Source organism: Trichechus manatus, unplaced genomic scaffold, assembly GCF_000243295.1.
Source record: "Trichechus manatus latirostris isolate Lorelei unplaced genomic scaffold, TriManLat1.0 scaffold00090, whole genome shotgun sequence".
Classification (NCBI taxonomy): Eukaryota; Metazoa; Chordata; class Mammalia; order Sirenia; family Trichechidae; genus Trichechus; species Trichechus manatus.
This window is the reverse complement of record NW_004444026.1, coordinates 3100299-3117406: the sequence shown is the minus strand read 5'-3', so window position 1 is coordinate 3117406 and position 17108 is coordinate 3100299. Positions and strand designations below refer to the sequence as shown.

General features: G+C 39.7%; 1 protein-coding gene across 3 annotated transcripts in view; it reads right to left on the bottom strand.

Annotated features, from left to right (window-relative positions):
- Positions 1 to 8326, bottom strand: part of POLB (DNA polymerase beta) — a 40593-nt gene extending 32267 nt beyond the window's left edge. For 2 of the 3 annotated variants that reach the window (XM_023736648.1, XM_004382085.2), the window contains exons 1-4: positions 8125 to 8326; positions 7790 to 7847; positions 5029 to 5095; positions 414 to 488 (exon numbers count right to left, since the gene is read on the bottom strand). In XM_023736648.1, coding sequence (XP_023592416.1) covers positions 414 to 488; positions 5029 to 5095; positions 7790 to 7847; positions 8125 to 8185 — 261 coding nt within the window. In that variant the 5' untranslated portion in view covers positions 8186 to 8326. The remainder of the gene's footprint in view (positions 1 to 413; positions 489 to 5028; positions 5096 to 7789; positions 7848 to 8124) is intronic. The other variant, XM_023736649.1, reaches the window with a different exon arrangement.
- Between the last annotated feature and the right edge of the window lie 8782 nt (positions 8327 to 17108).

Below are 17108 nucleotides of genomic sequence, written 5' to 3'. Positions count from 1 at the left end.
AAATAAAGATGAGTTCAAAAAAAAAAAAAAAAAAAGGTCTATTCCTAAAAGACCAGAAGTGATATAATTACCATTGTCCGGGTGAAACAAAACCATAAAAATGCTTGGGAGAGTTTAAGCATAGAAGTTCTAGAAGATAATTATCTTTTAGTCAAAAGAACACTACTGAAAAATAACGAGCTAATTCACTCATAATACTAACAGTCTCATAAATGCCACACAGAATAAATATTTTGAACAATATTAAAAAATTTAAAAATAGAATCCTTAAAGCCATAAATTCCACTCATCTCTCTTCCTTGCAAGTCTCATTAGAGTTTTTAACATCAATCAACCTGCAATGGTGCTACAGCATAGTTGCCATAAAGGCAGACACTATAATCAAAAGAGTAAACAAATAATTTAAATATTACCTTTTCCAGTTTACGCAATTTTCCAGTCGCTAAAAACTCATCAATCTTTTCAGCCATTTTTGTTCCTACTCCAGGCTATATAGAAAATTAAAAATATAAAACATATATCTTTACCAAATCACTAAAAGATAAAGTAAAAAGCAAGAAATGAAAAACAAACGATCATCACAAATTTTGAAACTAAGGACATAGAAAATTTATCCCCAGAAAAAAACATTTCCTTCCAGAGGCAAATGCTTAAATGACTGACAAAAGAGAATCCTAATAAAATTACTCTCTTTCTTTTTTAAAAATTAACTTTTTTTGTAGAAAAATCAGAAATTTAGAGTTGCATAAAGAATATTAAAAGCTCTTGTTAATCTCATCACCCTAAGAAATTAAAATCACCTGTAACCTCATCGCTTAACATTTGGTATATATTACTTCTTTTCCGCTCAGATATATATACTATTTTCTTAACAAAAATAGTCATGTTGCTTTGTGAAGTACTTTTTTTTTTACTTAATAATAATACATCATGAACAATTTTCCATATCAATACATACATATAGTATCTTTAATGTCTGCATGGTATATAATTGTATGAATGTGAATGTATCATAATTAACAAATATCAAGGTGGTTTCCAATTACAGTAAAACCTGTGAGAGCTGGAACTCAACAAGACTGCCTTGTTGTTCCAGGTCTCTCAAGTTTTCTGCCTTTGACAAGCTGCACTCTTATCACTTTTCTATCCTTCTCTATCAGTGGAAAATATTTGAGTTTTCCTTCTCTGACAAGTTCCCACCTTACCCAGGTTCTGGCTTTTGGAGGTTTTACTGTAACTGATATTATTTTACAATGCTCTCATGAACTTCCTCTAAAACAGAGGTTTGAAAACTTTTACGTACATCAGCATCGCCTAAACCTGTAACCTGTTGCTGTGGAGTCGATTTCGCATCATAGCAACCCTATAGGACAGAGTAGAACTGCCCAACAGGGCTTCCAAGGAGCGGCTGGTGGATTCCAACTGCCAACCTTTTGGTTAGCAGCCGAGCTCTTAACCACTATGCAACCAGGACTCCGCATCACCTAAGGGGCTTGTTAAAACACAGACTGCTGAGTCCCACTCCAGAGTTTCAGATTCAGTAGGTTTGGGATGGGGCCAAGAAGCTGCATTTCTAACAAGTTCCCAGGTGATGCTGACCCTGCTGGTCCAGAAGCCACACTTTGAGAACCACTGCTCTAGAGCTGCCCAGTTCACCATGGTAGCCACTAGCCACATCAGACAATTTTAATTGAAATTAAATACAATAAAAATTCAATTGCTCAGTCACACTAGTCACATTTCAAGAGCTCAACAGCCAACTGTGGCTACAGTATTGAACAGCACTTCTCTAGAATATAGGCTCAAAGAGAACAGAGATCCTGGATGAGTGCCTGGCATATAGGTGCTCCAAAAATTATGAACGAATAAATTCTTGTACACACATATCTGTTCATTTACTAAAGACAAATCCCTCAAAGTGGAATTGCTGGATCAAAGGATATATACATTCTGCCAACCATTCTACCAAACTATGCTTTAGAAAAGTTGGAACAACCAACACTCTTCCATCAGCAGTAAATGAGAGCATCCTTTTATCCACATTGCATATTATCTTTGATAATTTACAGGCACTATAAAGCATCGTGCTTTAATATGCAATTTTGATTATTAAAGTTGTTCAATTTTTTCACGTTTATTGATCTATTTTAGTTAAATGCTCAACATGCATAATAACATGTGCTCCAGTTATTTCCTATTGTTTCTAAGATCACCCTTCTATGTTGTTGTTAGGTGCCCTTGAGTCAATTATGACTCATAGCAACCCCAAGTACAACAGAATGAAACACTGCCTAGTCCTGCACCATCCTCACAATCGTTATGCTTAAGCCCATTGTTGCAGCCACTGTGTCAATCCACCTCCTTGAGGGTCTTCTTCCTCTTTCTCGCTGATCCTCTACTTCATTAAGCATGATGTCCTTCTCCAGGGACTGGTCCCTCCCGATAACATGTCCAAAGTATGTGAGATATAGTCTCGCCATCCTCGCATCTAAGGATCATTCTGGCTACAATTCTTCTAAGACAGATTTGTTCATTCTTTTGGCAATCCATGGTATATTCAACATTCTTTGCCAACACCATTAATTCAAAGACGTCAATTCTTCTTCAGTCTCCCTTACTCATTGTCCAGCTTTTGCATGAATATGAGGTGACTGAAAACACCATGGCTTGGGTCAGGGGCACCTCAGTCCTTAATGTGACACCCTTCTATAGTCTAGATTTATTTAATGTTTAATGAATGTCCCAAGACTACAGAATGCAAATTCAAATTTTGAGAACAATTACCAGATAGAAATGAACAAAAGATTAAATAAGTAGATTAGAAAAGGGAAACTGTTCCGCCTTCTCATTTCCTGTATCAGAAGATTAAAAGAAAGGCAATTTTTTTCCCCTTTACTAACAGTGCTACGATAATTTCACTCCAACAACATACTGACCTAAAGCAATTTAGACCCAAGCTATTTCCTATACCTAACAGTAAAGAATAAAAGGCAAACTATTCATCCTGGAAATTTCAGATTTCTAGAATCATCAAGCAGCACTCATATGTGCTAGATAGTAGGGCTGTGATTCTTAATAGTGAAAAGGAATAATGACATTTTTATGTTAACTCCAGTCTTATGCAAAAGGAGTTTTGAATACTTATGTGTTCTATTTTCAGCCCTGGAGGCACAGTGGTTAAGAGCTTGACTGCTAACCAAAAGGTCAGCAGTTCAAATCCACCAGCTGGCCACTCCTTGGAAACCGTATGGGGCAGTTCTACTCTGTCCTATGGGGTAGCTATGAGTCAGACTGACTCAATGGCAACGGGTTGGTTTTTTATTTTGTTTTGTTTTGATGTGTTCTGTTTAGCGATATACCATAAGCTCAGATTTGGGATGAAGTGTATCAGAGCTTGTTAGAAGTCCGCCTCTAATAAATAAGCAGGCTATTTGCAATAAACACAAAAAAGGAAGTTCAATGGTAATCCCAAATGTTAAAAGGGGAACACAATGGAAGTAGGAGTGGTTCCTGAAGCTAACACTGTGCCAGTTCACCAAAATAGAAACTCAGAATTAAAGTCTAACATAGCACTTTTATATTTATAACTTGCCTGGCTAGTCCATCTGGGGAGGATATACCGTAATGTTGACAATTGTTTATGGCACAAAGGGTTTAAAACCTAAATATAGAATAACAATTTCAAGATTAAGATGTGCACACAATTACTGTAGATAATTTGTCACTCTAATAAGATGTACAAGATTTATGGTAACATTATGACTTTGAAGTATGAAAACATAAGGACAGTTACAGTTCATATACTCACAGCTCTCATGAGAAAGATAAGGACAATAAAATATTAACACTATCTAAATTCCAGAGGAACCTTGTGAAACACAAATGGGTAAAGACAAGAAGAGTGATAACTGTCAGGACCAGCACTAATCAAAACCCATGTCAGTTTGTCGGACTGGCACTGTATTTAGTACTAAGAATAAAAGATGAATAAGATACATTCCTTAATTCTGAGAATTTATAATCTTTTAGTGAGATTTAGATGCGAGAGAACAATCTGACCATCAATAGGTAGACTTTCCCAGGATATTCTGAGCGATATTATCCCAAGTTACCAAGAGATGTGACCCTCTAGAAACTGTGCAACCACTAGCAAGAAGGGTTTCATAGAAATTACAGCAAACAGGACTAAATGCCATAATATACAAAGGGGCTTAATTATGTACTTACTAGTAGGTAAGCTGGAAACCCTGGTGGTGTAGTGGTTAAGAGCTATGGCTGCTAACTAAAAGGTCAGCAGTTTGAATCCTCCAGGCGCTCCCTGGAAACCCTATGGGGCAGTTCTACTCTGTCCTATAGGGTCGCTATGAGTCAGAATCCACTCAACTGCAATGGGTTTGTTTGTTTGTTTGTTTTTTGGAGTAGGTAAGTGGAGCCTTGGTGGTGCAATGGTTAAGCGCTCAGCTGCTAACCCCAAGGTCGGCAGTTTGAACCCACCAGCTGTTCTGTGGGAGAAAAGACCTGGTGATTTACTCCTGTAAAGATCACAGCCTAGGAAACCCTATGGGGCAGTGCTACTCTGTCCTATAGGGTCACAATGAGTCAAAATTGACTCAATGGCACACAACAACAGTAGGCAAGATCTCACTAACTCACTTAAGTTCCTATACCCTAGGATCACAGAAAGATAGCTGGGAACCAGAGATGCTCGTACCACTCTGTCACCAAACTCCTCTTGAGGACTAACACGCAAGCTGAAATTCAATGTTAGAGTGAGTACACGTGTATGTGGCAGGAGTAAAGAAAGAAAAGCGTAATTATATATATTTAAATTTTTTTTTAATCCATCTCCATTCACCCAAATAAAAACACTTCGTGCTTGAAATAACACTAACATTATTCCAAGAAATCAGGAGACTGTGTGGGTCTGTGTAGGTGAAGGCAGCCTGAGAGAGGTAAATTTAGTTTTGTGGGAACTCAACAAATTTGTGTATGTATGAGCTCCTGAATCAATTTGTTCACTAAACTTACCAATTTCTTAGCTTCTGCTCCACTCTCTATTTTGTGTGGGTACTTCGCTATCACAGATGCTGCTTTTCTACAAGGGAAAAAAAAAAAAAAAAAAGGAAAACCAGTTAGAAATCCAACAAGGTCTTAATTTTTCTTAAGCTGGAACACACAAGCAAATATCCAGTTTGAACTTTCACCAAGACTTCCATCTCCATGTAAAATTTAAAACTCAGATGAACTGACAAACTGCCAATTACATGTCTGACTTTTTTAAGTATCTTGAAAATTCTCACACTTGAGGATACTCTGATTTTAGCTATATGTAAAGCTAGAGAGATTCAGGAGACCAGCAGCCTTTCCTATTGTGAGTAAGTGGAAAGTATCAATTGAGCCTTTTTTCTTTTTAATAGCCAATTTTTAAAAACTGTTCATAACTTTCATAAAAACATGCCATCATATTCAGACTACTAGATACCTGATTGGCTTATCCATAGTGGCTATTTCAAAATTCATGGTTTAAAGTGCATCCCAATAAGTCCTTATACCAGTACTTTTTTCGTTACTCCCATTTCAGTTCAACATAAAGCAGTGACCTGTGATTCTTGCCTATCTCCACACATACCCAGCTCAGTAATCCGGTGAGATTGGGTACCTTCCAGGAGCTCGCTAATGGTATCCTGACTATAATTTTAATGCCAAATGTAGTTCAGTGTTGATGCTAATAAAAAGTGATAGTATATCTAAGTCTGAAGATAAATACTGGACAGTCTCTGGAGTCTTTTAAATTCTATTCTAGCACATATAAACTTTTAGATTTAGACTTCAACTTCTCTGTAAGGAGCCCTGGTGGCACAATGGTTAACGACTCAACTAACTGAAAGGTTGGTGGCTTGAACCCACCCAGCAGCTCCATGGGAGAAAGATCTGGCAATCTGCTCCTGTAAAGATTACAGACTAGAAAACCCAGTTCTGCTGTCACATGGGGTCGCTATGAGTTGAAACAGACTCGACGGCACCCAACAACAAACAACAGTCAGCATGTTACTGATGATGAACCTGGGAAGGCAGGTTGAGGGGAGTTTGTGGAGGGAATTATTTCAGGAAAGGCATACTTGACACTGTGGGGCAAAGCCTGAAAGGGAAAAAGAATTAGAACACGATAGGCCTTTTGTATGCCATGACGCACTGAGGCTTTATCAAGATAAAGAGGAAATACCTAATTATTTGATATGGGAGAACGACAAAATCAGATAACCGTTTTCAAAAGATCATATTGGCCATAATGAAGAGAAACGTACATTAGGGTGGAGTGGAGCAGGCATGGGTGGTGGGGTATCACTGACCTTTGTGGACTTAATTCCCACTCAAACCATACTGCTTAGGCAAACTGAATTACTGACTTCCAGAAAATGTTATAGTCCTTTATGTCTCCATGCCTTGGCACATTTTGTTTCCTTTGTTTAGACTGCTTTTCCTCTCACTTACCCTCTGATGGCGCCTTCAATACTAAACACCTCCTCTTTGGACCCTAGTGTGACTCAAATAGAAGATGGGGTTCAATATCTCTCAGGTTTCTAGATCATCAAATGTGTAGATGATTACTTAGCACAGGAAATCACAGATGGGAAGAACAGGAAGACTATTCAGTTCTAAATAGGTTGAGGGGGATGGGAAGGAAGAAGTTAGTTTTGAAGGGTAGAGGTAAAGGGCACATAGGACTAAAAATATGGAGAAGAGCCCAGTGAGGCAAAGATTTGGATCCACTGATATAAATTGTATTCAAAGTCAAGAATGGTAAGATAGCCAGGGAAACTATGAAAGTGAGAAAAGAGGGCTAAGGGCAGACCTCTGGAGACTACCACATTGAAAGCTAAGAGAGAAGAGGCGCAAGAATAGACGGAGTACCATCAAATAAGCTAAGGGAAGGTATCCCATGGAATGAGCCAGTGGCGAATGCCACCAAATGTCCAGTAAGATGAAGTGTAAACCAAAACGAAACCCAGTGCCGTCGAGTCAACTTCGACTCATAGCGACCCTATAGTACAGAGTAGAACTGCCCCATAGGGTTTCCAAGGAGAGGCTGGTGGATTCAAACTGCCGGCCTTTTTGGTTAACAGCTGAGGTCTTAGGTGAGCATATTTTCAGAGAATTATACTGTAATCAGTTAAGGAATGACTAGGGATGAAGAAGTTCAGGCAATGAACATAGATTATTTTTTCAAGAAGGTTAACTGTAAAGCAGAGGGAAGAGATAAGGTGTTAGCTAAGAGTTAAGAAGATTGTTTTGTTTTTACCAAGGCTGAGGGACTTGAACGTGTTTATACGCTAAGAAGCAGAAGCAGGTGGATGTGAGAATAATACCCAGGACAAGGCCCCTGGTAAACAGGCAAGGATGGAATCAAATTAAGGTGACAGGATCAGTCACAGACCAACCAGACGGAAAGATGTGATTCCTTGAACCACGTCTATTTCACAGCATAGCCCTCATCCATTGCCTTTCATTATGCATTTCCAGTAATTCACGTTCGACGATGGGAAAAATACGTATCAAGTTATATCTATTTTCAGTCAGAATTGGGAGCTGATCATAACTGATCCTACAGAGCTCTGCCCAGATTCTTTCAGACATATTGCAGGAAGTTACCACTACAGAGTCAAACTCTGGATTCTCGCTTCTTCCTCTTTTGCAGATAGCCCAAATATCTACTGGATTCACCAACCCTGTTAACTGCCAAACGGGCGTAGCAGAAAGCATGCAATCAGAGAATGCTGCAATGTCCCACCTGTAAGCGTTGTACTTGTGGATAGCCTGGTTCACGTTCTTCTCAAAGTTTGCGAGTTCTGAAAAAGCAACAAAAACCGCAGCTAAACAAACAGGAACTGAGTTTCCTAGAAGGGGACAAGGGCCGTGATCACAGTCAGTAATTCAGTAACTCAGTTTGCCTAAGCAGTGTGGCCAGGCCCTGGAGCTTCGGGCAGGACTGGCTTCACGATCTGCCGTGAGGGAGTGTGCGGCCGCGGGCCAACACGACCCCCTGGGCTGCTGGGGCAGGAGAGAAAGAAGGGAAGGCTATGAGATGGGAGGAAAGAAGCCAGCGGAACCCGGTCCGGTGCTAACCCGTGAGCATGTCGGTGATGCCCCCGTTGAGCGTCTCCTGTGGCGCCTTCCGTTTGCTCATGGTGACCTGCACCCGAAGACCCCAGAGTCGTCAGAGCCACAGACTCGCCCCCGCGTCCTGCGCTGTTAAGGGGCCAAGAGCTGACGGGGCTGGACTACCCCAGCCCCAACGAAGCCAGCACCACCAACTGAACAATGGCCGCCTCTGACAGGGGGCGCGGCGCGGCGCCGCGCGCGTGGTGACGTCACGACTGCGGGTGGAGGGGCGGGGCTAGAGAAGCGCAACCTCCAGTAAGAAAAGAGGACCAGCGGACCTGAGATGGGAAGCGGGGCAAGACCGGGATTTGGCAGGGCCTATGTGGGTACTTTGGAATTACATCCCAATTGGGCTGTTATGGGGAGATCTGGATTCATAACCTAAGAGATTATATTTTTTTCCCAATATACTTCTCTGGAGTCCTTTGCCTAGAAGGAAAAAAATAGGAGTCTGATCTTGACTCTGAAATATGTAAGATGGGGTGGGGAGATAAAATACTGAAGACTGGTCTTTTGCACATACGTGCACTGTAATAGTTATTGACTGCATGATGTATTTTATATGTGATAAGAGGCAACACCAGCGTTGTACTTGTCAAAAGCTTTCTATAAGAATATAGTGCATAAATAGATGATAGATAAGTGGTAACTGGTGAAGGGTAAGACAGTACACAATCCTGGCGAAACCAACACAACTTGTGCAAGGCAAGGTCATGGAACCTCCACAGACACATCCAAACTCCCTGAGGGACCGAATCCTGGGCCGAGGGCCGTGGGGACCATGGTCTCAGGGAACATCTAGCTCAATTGGCATAACATAGTTTATAAAGACAATGTTCTACATTCTACTTTGGTGAGTAGTGTCTGGGGTCTTAAAAGCCTGTGAGCAGCCATGGAAGATACTCCACTGGTCTCACCCCTTGGGGAGAAAGGAGGAATGAAGAAAACTAAAGACAGAAGGGAAAGATTAGTCCAAAGGACTAATGGATCACAACTACCACAGCCTCCACCAGACTGAGTCCAGTACAACTAGATGGTTCCCGGCTACCATCATTGACTGCTCTGACAGGGATCACAACAGAGGGTCCTGGACAGAGCTGGAGAAAAATGTAGAACAAAATTGTAACTCACAAAAAAAAAGACCAGACTTACTGGCCTGACAGAGACTGGAGAAACCCCAAGAGTATGGCCCCTGGACACCGTTTTAGCTCAGTAATGAAGTCACTCCTGAGGTTCACCCTTCAGCCAACAATTAGGCCCATACAACAAAACAAGACTAAAGGGGCACACCAGCCCAGGGGCAAGGACTGGAAGGCAGAAGGGGACAGGAAAGCTGGTAATAGGGAACCCAGGGTAGAGAAGGGACAGTGTTGACATGTCGTGGGGTTGGTAATCAACGTCACAAAACAATGTGTATACTGTTTAATGAGAAGCTAGTTTGTTCTGTAAACCTTCATCTAAAGTACAATATTAAAAAAAAAAGAATATAGTGCAATCCACACCACAGTAGAATTCTGTAGTAAGTAGTGGAGTGCAGTTGTGGCCTGGATTGAAATATGCTGGTAATACAAAAAGCCTTATTTTAGTCTGCTACACAAAACTTTTTAGCAGATCTGCCAACCAATATAAAAAAATACTTTCTTTTTTATTCCCCTGCCTTTTGAGGTAGGGATCAAAGTGATGAAAAGGAGAAGTGCTTGACCTAGATAATGAGCAATGAAACTGTCATTCTAACATGATGACCTATATCTGAGAAACAATTCTGCTTGAAAAATGGAAATGTGACATCAGCAATATTTTATTTCACAAGCTTAACTCCTGGGGCTCTTTCTGAACTGCAATGCTAGGCAATTGCTTTGTGTGTAGATAAAATTAAAATCTTATTACAAAATGATACATAGTTGCCATAGAAAAATGTGTAGAATAGATAAAATGATGAAAGAAATTAAAAGCAATGATCACCTCACCATCCTGATAAACCACTATTAATATTTTGAGATCTATATTTCCAGTCTTCTAATCCAGTATTTTTTTAAATTTCCATTATTTTTCAATAATGATTTAGGTATAATTAGTTGCTTTGATTAGCAAGGTTGTGATTGTTTTTTACTAGTATCAGTATGCATCTTAAGTTATGCTGATTGGACATTTGTATTTCTTCTTTTGTGAATTATCTATTGATATCCTTTGCTCATTTTTCTAATGGGGGTAGTTATCTATATTAATTTTTTAGATCTTTTGTGTACTATTAACCCTTTTTTTTGCATCCTGCAAATATTTTCCCAATTTGTCTCTTGCCTTTTAACTTTATTCCTGCAGTTTTTTAACACCTGGATTCCCACCTTCATTTAGATATGTGACTCATTCTAGTCTTTTTCTCTTGTTCACATTTTTTTCTACCTGACTTCTATTCTAGGCTGTAATCATATTATTTTGCTCTGAACTATGATCATCCCTCATTAAATAAACATGTTTGTATTCACCTCTGAGTAGTAAAAGTTACAAATTTAGGGAATTGTAGGATCATTTTTATGAGTGTTATGCCCACCTTTTAAAAAATCTAAGACAATCCCAGGATTAAAAAATCCAAGTGTCAGGGAATCCAAGGAAAGAGATCAATTCTCTGTCCTTATCTTCTCCGTCCAATGTGCAACATTTGATTCACTTACCTATTCTCTTCCTGAAATATTTTATTTACTCTTGGCTTAAGATACCACATGCTCCAGGTTTTCCTTCTTCCTTACTGGCCACTCCTTCTTAGTTTTTTGTACCGGTTCCCAGCTCCTCCTTCTCTCTCCAACATTTATGGGAAAATGCCTCAGGATCTTCTAACCAGCTCTTCCACCTTGGTCAGTTTCATCTTTTTAAATACCATGTCTAGTTTGAAGACTTCTACATTTATATTTCTATCCTTGATCACTCCCTTGAGCTCCAGTCTCATATATCAAACTGCCTACTTGAAGTCTCCAGTTGTTCATGTAGGCATGACGAAGATAAAATATCCTAAAGAACTCTTGATTCTTGCACCACTCCAACCCTCACTAGCTTCTCCTTCAGTTTTCCCATCTTGTTTAATGGCACTTTCATCCACTCTTCCATCAAGCTAAAAACCTAGGAGTCATTCTCTCTCTCTCTCTTTTTTTCTGTTTTCCTTTGTTGTTGTTAAAAATATACACAGCAGAGAGGCAGAGCCAGCATGACATACTAGACAGCCGCACTATGCCATCCCTCTGCAGATATATCTACAGATATAATGCAATCCTGATCCAATACCACCAGCATTCTTTAATGAGATGGAAAAATTAATCACCAACTTTATATGGAAAGGAAAGGGGCCCTGGATAAGCAAGGCATTATTGAAAAAAAAGAATCTCAGAACCTACTATACAGCCACAGTACTGAAAACATCCTGGCAGTGGTACGACAGACACAGAGACCAGCTGAACAGAACCCAGACGTAAATCCATCCACTTGTGGTCAGCTGATCTTTGATAAAGGACCAAACTCCATTAAATGAGGAAGACAGTCTTCTTAACAAATGGTGCCATCAAAACTGGATGTCCATCTGTAAACTAATGAAACAGGACCCATACCTCACACCATACACAATAACTAACTCAAAATGGATCAAAGACCTAAATATAAAACCTAAAGCGATAAAGATCATGGAGGAAAAAATAGAGACAACATTTGTTGTTGTTACTAGGTGTTGTCAAGTTGCTTCTGACTCACAGCAACACCATGTACAACAGAACGAAACACTGCCCAGTCCTGCGCCACCCTTACAATCGTTGCAATGTTTGAAACCATTGTTGCAGCCAGTGTGTCAATCCATCTCGTTGAGGGTCTTCATCTTTTTTGCTAACTCTCTACCTTACCAAGCATGATGTCCCTATCTAGGGAGTGGTCCCTTCTAATAACATGTCCAAAGTATGGGGGACAAAGTCTCTCACCATCCTCGCTTCCAAGGAGCATTCTGGCTGTACTTCTTGCAATACAGACTTCTTTCTTCCGGCAGCCCGTGGTATATACAACATTCTTCGCCAACACCATAATTCAAAGGCAACAATTCTTTGGTCTTCGTTATTCATAGCCCAGCTTTTGCATGCATATAAGGCGACTGAAAATATCATGGCTTCAGTCAGGCGCAGCTTAGTCCTCAAAGTGACATCTTTGCTTTTGTACACTTTAAAAAGTTCTTTTGCAGCAAATTTGCCCAATGCAATATGTCCTTTGACTTCTTGACTGCTGCTTTCTGGGTGTTGATTGTAGATTCAAGTAAAATGAAATCCTTTACAACTTCAATATTACCTCTATTTATTATGATGTTGCTTATTGGTCCAATTGTGAGGATTTTTGTTGTATGTTGAGGTGCAATCCACACTGGAGGCTGTAGTCTTTGATCTTCATCAGTGATTCAAATCCTCTTCCATTTCAGCAAGCAAGGTTGTGTCATCTGCATATTGCAGGTCGTTAATGAGTCTTCCACCAATCCTGATGCCATGTTCTTCTTCATATAGTCAAGCTTCTCAGATTATTTGCTCAGCATACAGATTGAATAAGTATGGTGAAAAGATACTAACCTGACGCACGCCTTTTCTGATTTTAGACCAGGCAGTATCCCCTTGTTCTGTTCGAATCACTGCCTCTTGATCTATATACATGTTCCACATGAGCACAATTCAGTGTTCTGAAATTCCCATTCTTTGCAGTGTTATCCACAATTGTATAACATTTTCATAGTCAATAAGACACAGGTAATGCCTTTACATAGTCAGTAAAACACAGGTAAACAACTTTCTGGTATTCTCTGCTTTCAGCCAAGATCCATCTGACATCAGCAATGATATCCCTCGCATTCCACGTCCTTTTCTGATTCCAGCTTGAATTTCTGGCAGTTCCCTGTCGATGTACTGCTGCAACCATTTTTGAATGATCTTTAACAAAATTTTACTTACGTGTGATATCAATGATATTGTTCAATAATTTCTGTATTCTGTTAGTTCACCTTTCTTTGAAATGGGCACAAATATGGATCTCTTCCAGTCAGTTGGCCAGGTAGCTGTCTTCAAAATTTCATGACATAGGCAAGTGAGCACCTCAGTGCTGCAACCATTTGTTGAAACATCTCAACTGGTATTCCATCAATTCCTGAAGACTTGTTTTTCACCAATGCCTTCAGTACAGCTTGGATTTTTTCTTTTAGTACCATCGGTTCTTGAACATATGCTACCTCCAGAAATGGTTGAACATCAACCAATTCTTTTTGGTACAGTGACTCTGTGTGTTCCTTCCATCTTCTTTTGATGCTTCCTGATCCAACAATCCCACTACTAGGACTATATCCTAGAAAAATAAGAGCCATCACACAAATAGACATATGCACACCCGTGTTAATTGCAGCATTATTCACAACAGCAAAAAGATGGAAACAACCTAAGTGCCCATCAACAGATGAATGGATAAACAAATTATGGTACATAAATAATGGAATACAGTTCAATGATAAAGAACAATGATGAATCCATGAAACATCTCACAACATGGACGAATCTGAAGGGCATTATGCTGAGTGAAATAAGTCAATCACAAAAGGACAAATATCGTATGAGGCCAATATTATTAAAAAACAAGAAAAGGTTTACACACAGAAAAAAAAATCTTCGATGGTTACGAAGAAGGGGAGGGATAGGGAGGAGAAATAAATAACTAGATAGTAGACAAGTGGTAACTCTGGTAATGGGAACAACACACAATATAGGGGAAGTCAGCACAACTTGACCAAAGCAAAGTTGTAGAAGCTTTCTAGACACATCCAAACAACCCTGAGGGACTGAGTTACTGAGGTTGAGGGTGGGGGACCATTGTCTCAGGGGTCATTTAGGCTAATTGGCATAACATAGTTCATAAAGAAAATGTTCTGCATCCTAGTTTGGTGAGTAGTTTCTGGGGTCTTAAAAACTTGTGAATGGCCATCTAAGATACATCTCTTGGCCTAATCCTGTCCAGAGCAAAGGAGAATGAAGAAAACCAAAGATACAAGGAAAATATTAGTCCAAAGGATTGAGGGACCGCATGAACCACAGCCTCCACTAACCTAAGCCTAGAAGACCTAGATGATGCCCCATTACCACCACCTACTGCTCTGACAAGGATCACAGTAGAGGGTCTCAGACACAGCAGGAGAAAAATTTGGAACAAATGATCAAATTCACCAAAAAAAAAAAAAAAAGACCAGAATTATTGGTCTGACAGAGACTTGAGAAACCCCCGTGACTATGGCCCCCAGACACCCTGCTAACTCAGAACTGAAGCCCCTCCCAAAGTCCACCTTTCTGCCAAGATTAGACTGGCCTATAAAACAAACAATAACACATGTGAGGAACATGCTTCTTAGTTCAATCCAGTCTACGAGACCAAATGGGCAACACCTGCCCAAAAGCAAAGATGAGAAGGCAGGAAAGGTCATTAAAACTGGACGAATGGACACAGGGAACCCAAGGTGGAAAGTGAAAGGGGGAGAGTGCTGACACAATGCAGGGATTACAACTAATGTCACTCACAAAAAATTATGTATAAATTTTTGAATGAGGAACTTATTTGTGCTGTAACCTTTCACCCAAAGCACAATGAAATTATATAGATATATATGTGTGTGTCTGTGTGTGTGTAAACAGAGCAGAACATACACCAATTCAACAATTTCTACATGTATAATTCAGTGACATTGATTAAATTCTTCTAATTATGCAACCATTCCTACTCCCTTTTTCTGAATTGTTCCTCCCCCATTAACATAAACTTACTGCCCTCCAAGCTTCCTGTATAACCTTGAGTTGCTGTTGTCAGTTTCAGCCAATATAGATAGTCCTTTAAAAAGAACAAGTTTCAAGGTAAACATTCTTCACTAACTATGCTAAACTATTGTTTGGTCTAAAGACTTTCCGGGGATATTTTTGGTTTAAGGTTTAAAGATTATTTCAGGGCAGTAGTTTCGGGAGTTCATCCAGCCTCCATGGCTCCAGAAAATCTGGATTCCATGAGAATCTGAAATTCTCTTCTGCATTTTCCCCTTTTTGATCAGGATTCTTCTATAGAATCTTTGGTCAAAACGTTCAGTAATGCTCCCACTAGGATTGCTAAGATTTAAAAAACTAAATAACAAATGTTGGCAAGAATGTGGGGAAATTGAAACCCTTATCCATTGCTGGTGGGAATGCAAAATGATACAGCTGTTGTGGAAAACAGTGTGGCGTTTCCTCAAAAAACTAAAAATAGAACTACCATATGACCCAGCAATTCCACTCCTAAGTATAAACCCAAAAGAACTGAATGCAGAGACTCAGATACTGGTACACCAATGATCTCTGCAGCACTATTCACAATAGCCAAAAGGCAGAAACAACCTAAATGCCCATCAACTGATGAGTGAATAAACAAAATGCGGTACATATGTATAACGGAATACTACTTAGCCAGTAAGAGAAATGAATTCTTGCTACATGCTATAATATGGAGCATGAACATACACTGAGAGAAATGAGTTTACAACACTCATTTCACAATCACAAAAGGACAAATATTGTATGACCTCACTTATAAAAATGACAAGAAAAAGAAAATGTATAGAAAACAAAGTTTATTAGCAATTAGCAGGGGTGAGAGGGAGCGGAAAGGGGGCGGTATGTCTTATGGAGCACTGAGTTTCAGTTTACATTGATGGAAAAATCACACTCTTATTAAGAGTCAAGATACACAGCTGATTAATGCGATTACTGTCAATAAGTTGTACACCTGTAAAAAGTTGAATTGATAAAAATTGTGTGATAGTCAACAATGGCAAAAAAAAAAAAAAAAGAGTAGCTGTAGAGGCTGTTTATGTACATCCAAATACCTCATGAGATTTTGTTCCTTGGTTTGGAGGTTTAGGATCATGATTTCATGGGACATCTCAGGTAATTGGCCTATTAACGTGTTTAGTGCTTGTCATGGATTGAATTGTGTCCCCCCAAAAATGTGTGAATCAACTTGGCCAGGTCATGATTCCCAGTATTGTATGATTGTGTAATCTGATGTGATTTCCTTATGTGTTGTAAACTCTATCACTATGATGAGGTTATACTGATGAGGTATAAGCGATTGTCTTAATCCAATCTCTTTTGAGATATAAAAGAAAGAAGCAAACAGAGACACAGAGGAACCTTACACCATAAAGAAAGCAGTGCCGGGAGCAGAGCGTGTCCTTTGGACTTGAGGTTCCTGTGCTGAGATGCTCCCAGACCAAGGAAAGACTGATGCATCGCAAGGACCTTCCTCCAGAGCCGACAGAGAAAGAAAGCCTTCTCCTGGAACTGATGCCCTGAATTTGGACTTGTAACCTACTAGACTGTGAAAGAATAAATTTCTCTTTGTTGAAGCTATCTACTTGTGGTATTTCTGTTATCGTAGCACTAGATGACTAAGACAGAATTGCTTCTGTTCTACCTCCTAGTTCGTTGTATAGTGCCTGGGGTCCTAAAAGCTTGCCAGTGGCCATTCAAGTTACAGTAATTGGTCTCTACTCACCTGGACCACAGAGAAAGAGAGAAAATCAGGAATAGGAAGAGGAAATGCAATGTGTGGCTAATTGTCTCCACGAACAATTGCTTCCTTTGCCATGAGACCAGAAAAACTGGATGGTGCCTGGCTACCATTACTGAACATTTGATCAAAGATTCTATAGAAGAATCCTGATCAAAAGGAGAAAATGCTGAAGAGAATTTCAGATTCTCATGGAATCCAGATTTTCTGGAGCCATGCAGGCTGGATGAACTCCTGAAACTATTGCCCTGAGATAATCTTTAAACCTTAAACCAAAAATATCCCCTGAAGTCTTCTTTAAACCAAACAATAGTTGAGTTTAATTAGTAGTGAATGTCTGCCTTGAGCATTGTGATCTTTTAAGATCT